Genomic DNA, 14,550 nt, shown 5'->3' on the forward strand with positions numbered 1-14,550 from the left:
CCCCTTGTTCCCCCCCCCCTTTTCCCCTTGTTTGTTTTTTTTTTTTTTTACCTTTCCCCTTTTTTTTTTTTCCTTCTGCATGTCTCAAGTAAATTTATTACGTCATTTTCCTTTGTGATATATTAAGATGCATTTTCAAATGAGAGAAGTGAAGGGGAAATTGTTTGGGTTTGTTTTTCCTCCTGGCTCACACCTCGTTCTGGATTGTTCTGGGTGGTTTTAACTATGCTTTGTTCAGTCCTGAAAGTTTTGGGGAACTCTGGGTTTGTTTTTTTGCACTGAGTTTGTGCTGCTTTAGGATGGGCAGGCCCTGGCACAGGGTGTCTAGAGAAACTGTGGCTGCCCCTGGATCCCTGGAAGTGTCCCAGGCCAGGTTGGAGCACCCTGGGACAGTGGAAGGTGTCCCAAGGGTGGCTCTGGAGGATTTTCAAAGTCCTTTTCACCCAAACCACCCTGGGATTGTGTATTTCCAACTGGTGCTGTGGGTAATTCCTTCTTCGTGGGAGTAATTCATTTTTATCCTCCTTTTGGATAGGAAAAGAAGTCATGGCCATGCTGAGAGCGAGAGCTGGAGATGAGAAAACCAACGTGAGGAAATCTGCTCTGCAGGTAGGGTGGGGTTTGCATCCTTCCCCCGCTCTCAGTGACTACCCAAAATCATTAAATAATTAATTAGGCCACGGCTTTGCTGCAAACTCTGTCACTTTGCCCACTTGTAGCTTCCTGCTCTCCCTGCAGAGTGCCTTAAAGGCATTAAAGATGTTGTTTACTAGCTCCTGATAAGTAAATAATGCAGGCATAATGATGGAAATTTCTCTAGTACCCTTGGTGGCATTCTGTTATTCCGTCATTTGCGAGGAGAGGCTCTTGTCAAATGTCAATAGGCATTTCAATTAAGAGACTTCCTCATAAACTGAAGCATATTAGCTGCTTAGTTTGTTTTGACCTTGTTAGCAGAGGGATTAGGTTATATCCAGCCTCTCTTTGAGCTCTGTGCTGCTTTTCCTTGCTGCTCATTTCTTTAATGAAGTCATTAGTTTTTAAAGAGAGATGCTTCAATGGAAATTTCCTCGTTTTAAAAAAGAGGTGTCTGCTGCTGACTGCCTTCCTCTGTTAGTCCTCTTCACCCCAGCTCTTCCCCCTCAATTCACACACTGATTTCAGCTTCCCAGTCAGGGCTTTGCAATTCATGTTTTAATCCTTTCTGATTAAGAATAAGAATAAAAATAAACCCCTCTTCCTTATTGCCAAGTAAAAGCTGTGGCTCGTACAGGAGGCACGTTACTTCCAAGGGGAATCTGTGCCATTCTCCCTCTCCAGCTGCTGCTCCAGAGCAGGAATGACTGGAGTGATGTCTCCAGTTTCATGAATCCTGTGCCATTCTCCCTCTTCCAGCTGCTGCTCCAGAGCAGGAATGACTGCAGTGATGTCTCCAGTTTCATGAATCCTGTGCCATTCTCCCTTTCCAGCTGCTGCTCCAGAGCAGCAATGACTGCAGTGATGTCTCCAGTTTCATGAATCTTGTGCCATTCTCCCTCTCCAGCTGCTGCTCCAGAGCAGGAGTGACTGCAGTGATGTCTCCAGTTTCATGAATCCTGTGCCATTCTCCCTTTCCAGCTGCTGCTCCAGAGCAGCAATGACTGCAGTGATGTCTCCAGTTTCATGAATCCTTAACGCGCCGCTTCTCTCTGGGCGCTATAAATCTCTGCCTGACGTTGATGCGGGGGGCTAAATCACATTTTTGCTTTGCCCCTGGCGTGGATCCCTGACAGAGCTGTGCTGCTCTTTGCCTGGCAGGTGTTTGTGAGCATCCTGAAGCACGGGGCCATGCCCTGCACAGCTGAGGACCTGGGCGTGCTGCAGGAGCGCTGCCGGGACCCCGCGGTGTCGGTGCGGAAACAGGCGCTGCACTCCATCACCGAGCTGCTCCTGGTGAGGGCCCTGGGACAGAGCAGAGACAGGATTGACAGAGTAAAAATGGGTGTTTGTTAAAGGCTTTCAAGCAGGTATGGCTTGGGCAATCAGAGGCTGCACCCAGGATGGACGATGGTGATGAAATTTTTAGGCAATTATGGTGGTCACGAGTTTTTCACACAATTATAAGTTTGGTCCATTTACACATCAGGGGTTAATCCACTTAAAGCTTCAGGTGATGTGATGCTGTTGTTCATTACAACAACACAAGACTCTGAAAATGACTTCTTTATTTTTGGGATGTGTTTCTTTTATATACCATTTCACACAGACCAATTGGATTGGTGGCACAAAGACAAACCTCTTCACTCCCATTGGTCAGAGCAGAGGGACAGCAAGAAAAAGTCCCTCCTTGGGAAAGAATGTAAATATAAGTACAGTCACAAAAACTTGTCTCTTATTTACAAAAAAATTCCCTGGGGAAAGAATTTCAGAAAACCAAAACACCTCAGGCACCAAAGCAGGGCTACAGTAATGAAGTAATTTACCCCCGGTTTGCTCCTCCCCAACTCACTTTTGTTTATACTTTTTGGGGCCTGAGGCTGTTGGGTGTCCTTGGGTTCCAGCCCCAGAGGGATTGTCTGGTCTGAATAAAACGGGAGAACAGTAGCTGACACTCCAAATGGAGTTCAGAGTTATGCACTAAAGCAGTACTGGGTTTGAAAAATAGAAAAGCTGAAATCCCAATGCATCAAGGGGAACAGGAATTCTGCCCCACCTGGGAGGGGGGAGAGCAGGAGAGACCTCACCAATCACTTATTCACTCTGGGAGCTGCATTTTGTGACTCTGCTCTAATTCTTTTCATTACCTTTTGACTCGGAAATCATGACTCACTCTGATACCTACTTGTGATTTATGCTGAGTGCTTCCAACTGTTGGAAATACTGATTTTTTCTGGCTGTTGATTTATGTGTCATGAAGAAAATGTTTATGTTGCTGGCCTTCTCAAGTTAAAAAAAACCCTGAATCACTTTCAGATGTAATGTGTGGATGATAGCAATGCTATATTTTTCTTTCTTTCCTATTTATTCACAAAGGGTTTGTAACTCAGGCTTGGAGCACAGGGTTTATATTAAGCAAAGCTCTTTTTTTTTTTTTTTTTACTGCTAAATCATCTGCTGTACAGCCTTATTGCCAACCTGTTATAATTCTTTATAGAGTCTCAAAACAAAGTGTTGCAGTACTTTAGCAGAAACACCAGGTATTTATCATAGAGATGATTAAAGACCTTATGATGCTGAGTTTCCCTATCCCACCTGCTGCCACACTGCTGAGCTTGATTAAAATTCAAGTTTCAAAGTTTGTAGCTGAACCTGGAGGCCTTTTCTGGTCTTACCCATTCGTTTGGGATCCCCTAATGGTTTGAAAATGTGTTTTTCTCAGTCTCAGCACAGCAATGTCCTGGTGCAGAAGGCCTGGCTGAACGGAGTGGTGCCCGTGGTGATGGATGCAGAGAGCTCTGTCCAGGAAAAGGCCTTGGATTGCCTTGATCAGCTCTTGCTGCAGCACATAAAGCATTACAATAAATCCAGGGGTGATGATGGGAGGCAGGAGCTGGCGTGGGATCTGCTCTCCCTGTTGTCTTCAGAGAGCCAGGAGCTGAGGTAAGTGCGTTTTTCCCTTCTCTGTCTGTGTTAACATTCAGGGATAAAACCCAGAGGGCTCTTTTTTCACTTTTAATCCCATTAGAATACACAACTTTTCCTTTACAGAAGGAAATTACCTATTGACTGGAGGACTAAGATAAGAGTCTGAGCTCGTGTTCTCATTCCCTGTGTGGCCACAGACTGTGAGGTACCACAGTTAACACACACACTCACTGTTAAAATGCACGAGCTGTCTGCTGAGCAAGGACAAGAAACCAAATTTTTTCTCAGGGATTTCTTTAAAGCTGCTTAAATTCCCTGCTTGAAACCCTCAGTATAATTCTGGAGATGGAAGGTACCACGTTGAGGTGCTTGTGTTGCCCTGCCAGCTCCCAGGACAAGGATGTTGAGCATGGACCAGAAGAGTTCAGATGTTTTCACTTGCTGCTCCTGTTACCTGTGCTCTCTCCCAGGACTGAAATGCTCATTGTTACATCGTGCTGGATGCTCTGGTAGCACATGAATATTTAAGTCAAATGGAGGAGTTCCTCTGACAGAAGTGAGAGAGGATATATAAAGCAAGAACATCACCTTGTATTAATTCTTATGTACAATATGTTACTTGTCTTGTGACAAATCGAATTATCCTGCCTTGCCGTGGGAAGGAGAGGGAGAAATGAGATGACACACAGCATGACAAGGACACAACATTGATTAAAGACAGCTGTATGTTTATTAGTCAACAGGGCATAATAGCTCAGAAATAGCAGATGAGGCACTGGTGGTGCTGCCGTGCCAGGGTGGGGAGCTGTCACTGTTCTAATTCAGGACATTTTTGTAGCAGGGTTTGCACATTCCTGGCACCTTCTTCCTCCCGACCCTGCAGGACCTTGCAGCTTGAGAAATCTCACAGCTCTGCCAGTGTGGAGTAGCAAATCAGGGTCGTGCAGGAAAGTGAGTGGGCTGTGATGGCTGACATGATTCTGCTGTCCCTTCATCCCTGGGAGTGCTCGAGGCCAGGCTGGGTGGGGCTCTGAGCACCCCAGTCTGGTGAAAACTCTCTTTACCATGGTAGAATGAGATGATCTTCAAGCTGTTTTCCAATTCAGGCCATTCTATGACTCTGCTGCAAAGTCTTGGTTACAAACTGCTGAAATTATAATTTCCTGTTGTTGGGCCTGATATTTCTGGGTCTGAGAGATTTCAGCCTGCTGGCAGCTGCTGACTTTTTCCCAAGGAAAAACTTCTCAAGAAAGCTTCTTCTCAAAACAATCCTGGCAAACAACTCTCGTTTCTCAGAACAATCTTTCTCCAGGTGGTGTTTTGCTGTTTCTCTGGTTTAACCCATGGGATCAGAGAGGTGTTGTTCCTATTCACCCCAACCATGTTCAGTCTGGATGGGAACACCTTATAAAAAATACTAAGAATTAGACAATAAAAGCCTTTTTTCTGTGCTCTTTGCCTTCTGAAATATTTGGAGTCTCTGATCTTTTGTGTCCTACAAGAACACATTAGTATCATGGACCTTCTGTCTTACTGCCCCACATCACAACATCCATTTAGGGTTGCCAGGTGTGTGGTGAAAATAGGTGTAAAAGTGGGAATTTCCAGTGTGAATTGTGGGAAAGCCAGGCAATAGCAGCTTTGTTGTGTTGCCCAGTGAATGTTGGATTTTCCTGGATTTTACTGACAGCTTTATTTATTCCTCCCCGCAGCCGTTACCTGAGCAAAGCCTTCCTGATGTGGTCCAAGCAGAACAAGTTCACCTCCACTTTCATCAACAGTGTCATGTCTCATGTGGACACAGAGCACTCCAGGGCAGCCTGGATGGTGCTTGCCAAGGTGGCAGGTTCCTCCCCCAAGCTGGATTATTCCAAGATCATTGGATCCTGGGACAGTGTCAGCAGGTCAGTGTGTGTGTGCTTTGAGCTCCATTCTGCCAAGGAGCCCTTAGTGCCCTTCCACAAATTGCCTTTTAGCTGCTGAAATCCCAGTTTTTCTTGAAATTCTGCAGTTGGAAATGCAGCAGAGCCTTTGAGATCCATGCAGTAACACAACTCCTTCCTCAAACCTTCTGAGTTCTCATTGCCTTTGACAGGTTCTGCCTTAATAATGCATGTCCCAGATGAGAGGATGGCTCAGCTGGGATTTGGGGATGCCTCAGAGCTCTCTGTTGCTTTTCCAGGCAGCAGAACAGCAGCAGTGACACCGTGGGACACGTCCTGTGTGTCATCGGGCACGTGGCAAAGCACCTCCCCAAGAGCAGCTGTGAAGGGCTGAAAGGTGAGTGAGGTGGCCCTGAGCCACCTGCAGAGGTTTTGTGTTTCTATAAACCTTGAAAAGTTTAGAAAATGCTGTTTTTACGTGTGGTCTGGTCCCCAGAGAACATCCAGAGCTGGCTGAAGGAGTCCCAGTGTCCCCTGGAGGTGATCAGCCCTGCTGTGGAGACTCTGCAGAAGCTCTGCCAGGCCTGTGCAGCTGCACCAGAGGAGGCACAGGTGGGGCTTAAAATACACCTTTTAAAATAGCCTGTTCCCCACTCAGGGGGTGTCTGCTGCTGTCTGCAGGGCTGTGGGATGATGAGTTCTAAAAAAGGGGCTCAGACTCCAGCAGCTCGAGCCTGCTCTGCTCAGCTCTGCACTTTGAGCTGCTGGAGAACATCCTGTGGCTGAGCCTCGGCTTGAAAGAAATCTTCTGCCTTCAAATGTATCCCCCCACACCTCTGAAATGCCTTGCTATCCAAGTTTACAGAATTCCTGAAGGGAATTTCCTAGAGGAAACCTGTTGCTGTGCTTGGTCCAGTTTGAAGCCACAGATTTGTGCTATAACACATATTTCCTACAGCTCTTCCTGGAGATCAAACTGGGAGTTAATAACTCGCTGATAAACTTTTTTCTGCTTCCATTTCTTTTATGCCATGGCTCTCTTCTCCTCCCATAGTGGGAAGTTAGGCCATATTTTGTGGGTAAAATAAAGATCTCAGCCTGGACACAATTGCAAAGAAGCTAAAATTGATGCAGGTCTCTGTCCCTAATGATTTCTCTTTGTATCTGTTTTATATTTCTCTTTCAGTATAGATGAGAGCTGTTTTATAATAAGCATCCCAGTCAAGTGGAGTAAATAATGGGTAAACCTGACCCCTCTGTGTCTCAGAGATCAGGATGGGGTGATGGTTTTTGGGGTTTTTATACTGACAATCAGAAAATCCTCCCCTGTAGGTACAGCCACCACAGAATGTTGGCTTAAAATGAAATGCAGATGTGCCTGGAGTTGGTTACGTCATCAAATCTAACAGCTGTCATTTATATCTGTATTTTGTTATTAAAATTACCACTTTTAGCTGGTGGAAAACCAGAAATGATGTTTTGCATTCCCCACAGTGTAGTAGATAATCAGCTTTTCCTGTGTTTCCCCTCCACTCTTTGGAATTCACATCATGTTTTCTTTGCTAATGGAGCTGCTTTTTTCAAGCAACATCTAAAAATTCCTCCAGACACCTCCAATGTGTTGGGTGCACATGAAACAGTCGCCTAAATCCTTTTTGTTTAAGTCTGTGTGATTTCTATAATGAAGTAAACTCGGGCCTGTGGATCATTAAAAGCCAAATTTTCCAAGGTGTTTTGACACTTGCACACATCCTTTGATGTGCAGGGAGGATTTTAAAGCTCTAAGGCACTGTCAGATTGATTTTAATGGGATCCAGATTATTAAAAGCATATAGAGACTTTGATATTAGGGGCTTCATGTGTGGACAGATATTACAGCTGCCTTTTGTTTAATTAATAAAATGTTGAATTAATATTGTTTAATTATGGAACAGGAGCTGCTCAACCAGGTGTGTGGAGATTTGGTATCCACCTGTGAGAGCTACATCTCCAATATAGTCCTGAAGGAGGATGGAGCAGGGCAGCTGCAGGAAGACCTCTTGGTAAGTTTGGGGATTATTGTTTTAAATTATCCCCTTCCCAGATTGTTTAAAGGGTGCAGGTGTGCTTGGAGCTGGTGTTCCTCCAAATCCATGCCAAGAACTGGGATAATGGGAATGTGCAAGGCCTGTTTGTGTGATGAATTCTTGTATTTAAAGGCCTGGGAGCCCACAGCAGTTTCACACACCAGCAGTTGCTTTAAGGATGTGGCACCCCATGTATTTTTAATATATGACGTGTTGGGTTTTTTTCCCTTTGCTTTTTCCACTCAAACTTCTCAGTTGAGCTGTTTGGGAGAGAGGTTTGTGAAAGGCATGGAATGCTTTGAGGGGTATTTCAGTCTCATTAGATGTGGGGGGAAGGTGTTGGAGGATATTAAACACACCCACCCAGGATTTCTGTTCCAAAGCCTCCCCTTCTGTTCTCCAGCCACTGCCTTGAACGTTCTGAGGGGATTTGGAGTTGTTTTTGGAGAAGAACCGACTCCTGCTGGTTTAATTTGCAGCTCAGTGTTGTAATTCTCTGGGGGAATGGTTTTTCCCTCCTGACCCCCTGGAGTCCCTTACCATTTCCTTTTCCTTCCTTTTCCTTCCTTTTCCTTCCTTTTCCTTCCTTTTCCTTCCTTTTCCTTCCTTTTCCTTCCTTTTCCTTCCTTTTCCTTCCTTTTCCTTCCTTTTCCTTCCTTTTCCTTCCTTTTCCTTCCTTTTCCTTCCCAGCTATGGTCCAGCTATCTTTTCCCTGAGCAGGGGGTTAAATAATGCTTTGCCCTTCCTTGTTCTCTCTCTTTCCCCCCTGGAACCTCGAAGAATAAATGCCTGGGACAAAGGTCCTGGAGAAAGAGCCTCTTCTGATATCTTTTATCTTGCTCCTGGCATAATTCCCTCCAAAGCCTCCTAAGAGCTGAGCTGGAGGTGGGTGGGGGGCAATTAATATCAGCTCAGCCACTGCCTTGAACGTTCTGAGGGAATTTTGAGTTGATTTTGGAGAAGAACCAACTCCTGCTGGTTTAATTTGCAGCTCAGCCACTCTGCCTTTTGACTGCAGAGCTGCTTTCTCTCTGCAGGTGAGGCACCTCTTCCTGCTGGGCGAGGCTGCCCAGCTGTGCCCAGCCAAGGTGGACAAACACGTCTTCCTCCTGGTCCAGTCCATCCTGGCCTCTTCTGACAGCAAGGACCAAGGTGAGCCACTCTCCTCCTGCCTTCAGCTTTGCATTTAGGGCCACCCCTGTGTGCCAGGCCATGTTTTCACCCCTGACCTGCTCTTTTCCAGTTCCTGCTGCCACAGAGAGTGAGGAGATCCCCAGTTCCCAGCCGCTGTCCCAGTTCAGAGGCTCAGCCATGCCTCCCGTGGTCAGGGCTCACGCTCTCATCACTCTGGGTAAGTGCCCACCCTGCCCTAAAAACAGGCCTTGGTGTAGCTCAGCCTTTCTGGGGAAGCTCTGCCCAGAGTCCTGGGGAAAAGGAGATTCAGAGAGGACCTTGGCACCTCCTGAGAGGAGGGAGGAACCAGGTGACAAGGGACAGGGCAAGAGGAAATTCCTCCAGCTGTGCCAGGGGAGGTCCAGGTTGGACATGAGGAAGAATTTCTCCATGGAAAGGGCTGTTAAAAACACTGGAAGGGGCTGCTCAGGGAGGTTTGGAGTGCCCATCCCTGGAGGTGTCCAAGGAACCCCTGGATGTGGCACTCAGAGCTCTGAGCTGGGTGACAAAGTAGGGATCCATCACAGGTTGGACTCACTGATCCCAGAGGTCTTTTCCAACCTCAGTAATTCCATGTAAAGCTCTGGCAGTTGTGACAGAGAGCCCCAGTGCTCTGTTGGCATTAGCCCAGCTCGGAGCTTTTAGCATTGCAAATATCCATGGAAACAAGCTGGGCAAACCAGCAGAACCCTCCTAGCTCTGCTTCTCCAGGTGGTTAATGCATTAATAGTGATTAATAATCAGCATTGTCCCCCTGAGCTGTGCTGTCCTGGTACTCAGAATTGGGTGCTGAAGGATCATCTCACTTGCAGTAAGATGCTCCAGAGAGGGTGAAGAAAACTTGGTGCTTTTGGTGTAGCTTAGAGCAGAATGACTGTACTCAAATACTTGTTCTCCTCAACATGAGTGAAATCCTGCTTTCAGAGGAGCCTGGCCAGCTGCATTCCCAGGATTCTGAGGAATATCCTCAGTAAGAATGTTCCAGAGAAGGTGAAGAAAACTTGGTGCTGTTGATGTATCTTAGAGCAGAATGACTGCACTCAAAAACTTGTTCTCCTCAACATGAGTGAAATGTTCCTTTCTGAGAAGCCTGGCCAGCTGCATTCCCAGGATTCTGAGGAACACCAAGTGAAAGTTCTGGGGTTTATTTCTTCCATGGTTAGGAACAATTTTCTTTTGCAGATAGGCAGAGTTATTCTTCCCTTAATTGCTTTGGAAAGTTTAATACTTTTGTGCAGAGCTTGGGAACGGGGAGAAGTGATGTTGGAACTATTGCAGGCTATTTTATTTTAGGTTGGTTCAGTGATGCTCTCAGAGGTGGGTGTCTCCCTGCTATGCCTATGACAGCTGGGGCTGTTCTTTTTAGCTGCTTTGAATAATACCCTGTACACAGAAATAGTTTGCTGTGAAGGAGGGAATTTGGCATAGAGACCCACTCTGTAGGTCTAAGGGGAGTTTGGAAGAACTTGAAGTACCATCTCCCTGAGAGATCGTGCAGATTGCTCATCAAGTTCCAGCATGATTTTCTTGTTTATTCCCTTGTTTACTTCCTGATTCCTTCTCTGGCTTGTTTTGGAGGCAGCGAGCTGGGCTGGACTGGTTGGGAAGGAGAATTTACCACCATTCTGGTGATGCCTTGGAGTGGCCACCTGGAATAGAGGCCAGACAGAGTCAGAGAATGCAGTGGGTTTTTATTTAAGGCCTTTAACAGCCCCACCTTGGGCAGTCAGAGCCTCCCAGAGGCTGCAGCCAGGATGGACCATGGGCACCAGTTTGTCACACAATTATAAGTTTGGTCTATTTGCATATCAGGGGTTAATGCTCCAATTCCAGCTTCAGGTAATGAAGTCATTTACCCCCAGTTTGCTCCTCCCCAATCCACTTTTGTTTATACTTTTTGGGGCCTGAGGCTGTCCTTTGGTTCCAGCCCCAGAGGGATTGTTTTGTGTGACCAAAATGTGGAGAGTTAACTACACTTTCTATGGAGCTACTCACTAATGCATGACAGGATTTGAAAAACACCAAAGCTGAAATCCTGTGGTGTTTCCTCCCCCCCAGGGAAGCTGTGCCTACAGCACGAGGAGCTGGCCAAGCAGTGCCTCTTCCACATAGTTATGCACAGGATCTGAGAACCACCAAAACTGAAATCCTGTTGTGTCTCTCCCCCCAGGGAAGCTGTGCCTGCAGCATGAGGAGCTGGCCAAGAAGGGCATCTTGCACATAGATCTATGCATTAATGCAGCATAGGATCTGAGAACCACCAAAAACCTCAATCCTGTGGTGTTTCCTCCCCCAGGGAAGCTGTGCCTGCAGCACGAGGAGCTGGAGCTCTGCTCTATGGTCTGAGAACCACCAAAACTGAAATCCTGTGGTATTTCCCCTGCAGGGAAGCTGTGCCTGCAGCACGAGGAGCTGGCCAAGGGAAGTGCATCTTCCACATGGAGCCATACACTAATCTAGCACAGGATCTGAGAAACATAGCTGAAATCCTAAGGTCTTGCTCCCCACAGGGAAGCTGTGCCTGCAGCATGAGGAGCTGGCCAAGGAGTGCATGTTCCACCTAGAGCCATGTACTAATGCAGCACAGGGTCTGAAAACCATCAAAACTGAAATCCTGATGTGTTTCCCCCCAGGGAAGCTGTGCCTGCAGCACGAGGAGCTGGAGCTCTGTTCTATGGTCTGAGAACCACCTAAACTGAACTCCTGTGGTATTTCCCCTGCAGGGAAGCTGTGCCTGCAGCACGAGGAGCTGGCCAAGGAGTGCATGTTCCACATAAGCTCTGCTGTATGGTGTGAGAACCACAAAAACTGAACTCCTGTGTTGTGTCTCCTCCCAGGGAAGCTGTGCCTGCAGCACGAGGAGCTGGAGCTCTGCTCTATGGTCTGAGAACCACCTAAACTGAAATCCTGTGGTATTTCCCCTGCAGGGAAGCTGTGCCTGCAGCACGAGGAGCTGGCCAAGCGCTGCATCGCGGCGGTGGCGCGGGAGCTGCAGGTGTCCCTGGCCGTGGCCGTGCGCAGTAACGCGGCCATGGTGCTGTGCGACCTGTGCGTGCGCTACACCTCCCTGGGGGACAGATACGTGCCCAACATCTCCCTGTGCCTGCGGGACCCCCACCCCTTCATCCGCAGGCAGACCCTCATCCTGCTCACCAGCCTGCTCCAGGTGAGGCCAGCAAAAATGTTGTGTCACTGTGACCTTGAAAACTGTTCTGCTGTGGTGGTGGGAGTAGCAGAGAGGGGACGTGTTCTGCGGATGTTGGGGAAAAATGGAGTTCTGTTACTTGGTAGAGTTTAGAAAGTTTGATGAAAAGGTGATTAGGAGGCAGAAATAAAGCTGATAGTTAAATTAATGAACAGTTACGGCCAGGAGCCTTTGGCTGGGAATGCCGACAGCTCAAACTGACCCCAAAACAGAACAGAGACTCCAAATGTCACACAGAGACCCCAAAACAGGACATGGGGGTGTTCAGGGGCAATGTCGACACCTCAAACTGACCCCAACACCAGACAGAGACCCCAAATGTCACAGAGAGACCCTAAAATGGGACATGGGGGCATTCAGGGGGAACACAGACAGCTCAAACTGACCCCAAAATGTCACAGAGAGACACCAGAACAGGACAGAGACGCCCCAAGGTCAGAGGGAGACCCCAAAACTTACTAACAAAGGCTCATTCCTTAAAAGCATCAGCCTGTTGCATATTCATAGATCCCCATGTGTGATTCAAACGTTCCTCTTGAGTTTAGATGTCCCTCTGCTTAGTTCCAACTCCCCCCCAACCATTTTATCCTGCAGGTAAATTTTCTCGTGGCTCCATTTATTCTCACACTCCCTGATAACAGAGGGTCAATAAATTCCTTCCCTGGAGCTCTGGTCACCACCATCTTCATCTGGATAAAATAATCCAGGAGTGGAGGTGGTTTTCTGATTGTCTTTTCTATTCTCTTGGGTTAAATGAACAAAAGCAGTCTTGATTTTGATACCATGCTGTAGCCCAAGAAATACATATATTTATCACGCTACTCTTTCCAAGTTTCATTAATAGCAGGAATAAACTATATTAATGCAGCAAAGCCTTTCAACATTATACATATAACATTCATTTTAATATTTGCAAAAAGCCATCTTTATAATGTGTATCCATAACACAATGGTGCTAGCAGGAATAGTAGTTTTCCAACTGCCTTATAGGACAGAGACCACCAATCTAATAGTTTTCAATGATGCTCCATTATGCTGAGTTTCCTAAATACCTTCAAGCAGCTTTAGAGGAGGAAGGCAGCTTTGGCCAACCCTGAAAAATGGTCATATTTCTGCTTATTTGGATCTATATGGAAACAGAGTTAAAATTCTGCCTGCAAATAAGCATCAGCCTGATCCCTGCATTTGTCCAACCCAGTGGCTTTGTAATCAACCTGCAACACTCTTGTCTTGACAATAAGAGTTTATTCCAATTGCAGTAAGGCCACAATATTGACCTCGTTGGTATTGGTTTTTTTATTGTTAAAGGAACATCAATTTCTTTATTGGATCGTGTGGAAATTATAATGTAAAACAAACAATAAACCCCAAATTGAAGGAGCACAGCCCAAACCAGTTCATAGTCAAGGCAAAGTGCTCTGAGCCTCGATGGCTCAGTAATTAATTAATCCTAAGTGAAAGGTGTTTAAATCTGTGTTTAGTTACTGCCTTTTCTGCAGTCACATCAACAACACCCAGCTCCCTTGGATAATGAGGTTATTTTTAGTCAATGGTTGCCCCTTTTCTCATCTTGGTTCCTTTGAACTCCCTCCAGTTTCACTCCTCCATCAGGGGCTGTAACAAGCACCACAAAAACGCCTGTTTTTCCTCCTGCTGTCTCTGCTGATTGTTCTGAAGGTGTGAATGTTGAGAGGCTGGAGATGTTCACCCTCCCTAAGTTCACACGAGGGCAGGTTTGGAGTGCATTTGGCTCTGAAAAGTGTTGAAGAGCAAACCTGCCATGGGGTGGGAGAGCAGATTTTTCATTTTTCTGCTTTATTCTTCATACCTGGGGTAAATCTTGATGTGCTGCTGTGGCATTTCTGCTGCTTGGGGTTGTTTGGGTGTTTATTTTATGAGCCTCTGGCTGAGGTTTTACAGCTTGTTCATTTTCCTGACTATAATTTGGAGGTTGACACCGAGTTTTCCTGGCTCAGGTTGTTGATTTCTGCTGGTTTTCACAGGAGGAGTTTGTGAAATGGAAGGACTGTCTCTTCTTTCGGTTTGTCAGTGTCCTGGTGGATCCCAACCCAGACATTGCCAGGTAAAAATCTCAGCTCTGCAATGATGGAGGAGCTGAAGGTCAGAGATTATCTCACAACCTGCCTCAGTCTTGGCACCTTCACACTGTGAAGAGAAATTCCAGTGATAAAGCAGATTATCCCACTGACCCCTGTACTGCCTTTAGGGTCTGCAGTGGTGGCAAAGAGCTGTTGAACCTCTCTCTAGATCATTTGAAAGCCCCAAAGTATGTCCTTGGCTGTCCCCAAAACGTACAGCTCTGCTCTATTTAGGATTCAGTTATCCAGAAAAAAAAGGGAATTTTTGAGACAGACCCTTATGAAATCTTCCTTGTGGTTTTCTGACAAGTCCTGGGTTTGTTTTAGGACTAGAAATAAATATTTTGTTGGAGTTTCTCTTTTTTTTTTTAAATATTGCATGCCTTGCCTTTGCAGCCTGCTGCCACATCTTGTAATTGTCAGAGGAGTGACCTGTCAAACGATGTGTCAGAGGAATTATGCACTCTGATTTTAAGTGCATCTTTATGAAGTTTTTGGAGGTTTCAAGGTCTCCAGCTGTTCTGTGACGTGAGAAATGAGCAGGGCAGGTTTCTCTCAGG

At 46.4% G+C, this 14,550-nt stretch overlaps 1 protein-coding gene across 1 annotated transcript in view; it reads left to right on the forward strand.

The window, feature by feature from the left end:
* NCAPD3 (non-SMC condensin II complex subunit D3) overlaps positions 1 to 14,550 on the forward strand; it is a 35,127-nt gene that overhangs the window by 10,155 nt on the left and 10,422 nt on the right. The window contains exons 14-24 of the mRNA XM_083878176.1: positions 536 to 609; positions 1,798 to 1,932; positions 3,359 to 3,579; positions 5,277 to 5,468; positions 5,747 to 5,844; positions 5,944 to 6,059; positions 7,382 to 7,489; positions 8,551 to 8,665; positions 8,757 to 8,864; positions 11,614 to 11,852; positions 13,895 to 13,974. Of these exons, the coding sequence (XP_083734302.1) occupies positions 536 to 609; positions 1,798 to 1,932; positions 3,359 to 3,579; positions 5,277 to 5,468; positions 5,747 to 5,844; positions 5,944 to 6,059; positions 7,382 to 7,489; positions 8,551 to 8,665; positions 8,757 to 8,864; positions 11,614 to 11,852; positions 13,895 to 13,974 (1,486 nt within the window). The remainder of the gene's footprint in view (positions 1 to 535; positions 610 to 1,797; positions 1,933 to 3,358; positions 3,580 to 5,276; positions 5,469 to 5,746; positions 5,845 to 5,943; positions 6,060 to 7,381; positions 7,490 to 8,550; positions 8,666 to 8,756; positions 8,865 to 11,613; positions 11,853 to 13,894; positions 13,975 to 14,550) is intronic.

This window comes from Zosterops lateralis, assembly GCF_965231275.1.
Source record: "Zosterops lateralis genome assembly, chromosome: 25".
Classification (NCBI taxonomy): Eukaryota; Metazoa; Chordata; class Aves; order Passeriformes; family Zosteropidae; genus Zosterops; species Zosterops lateralis.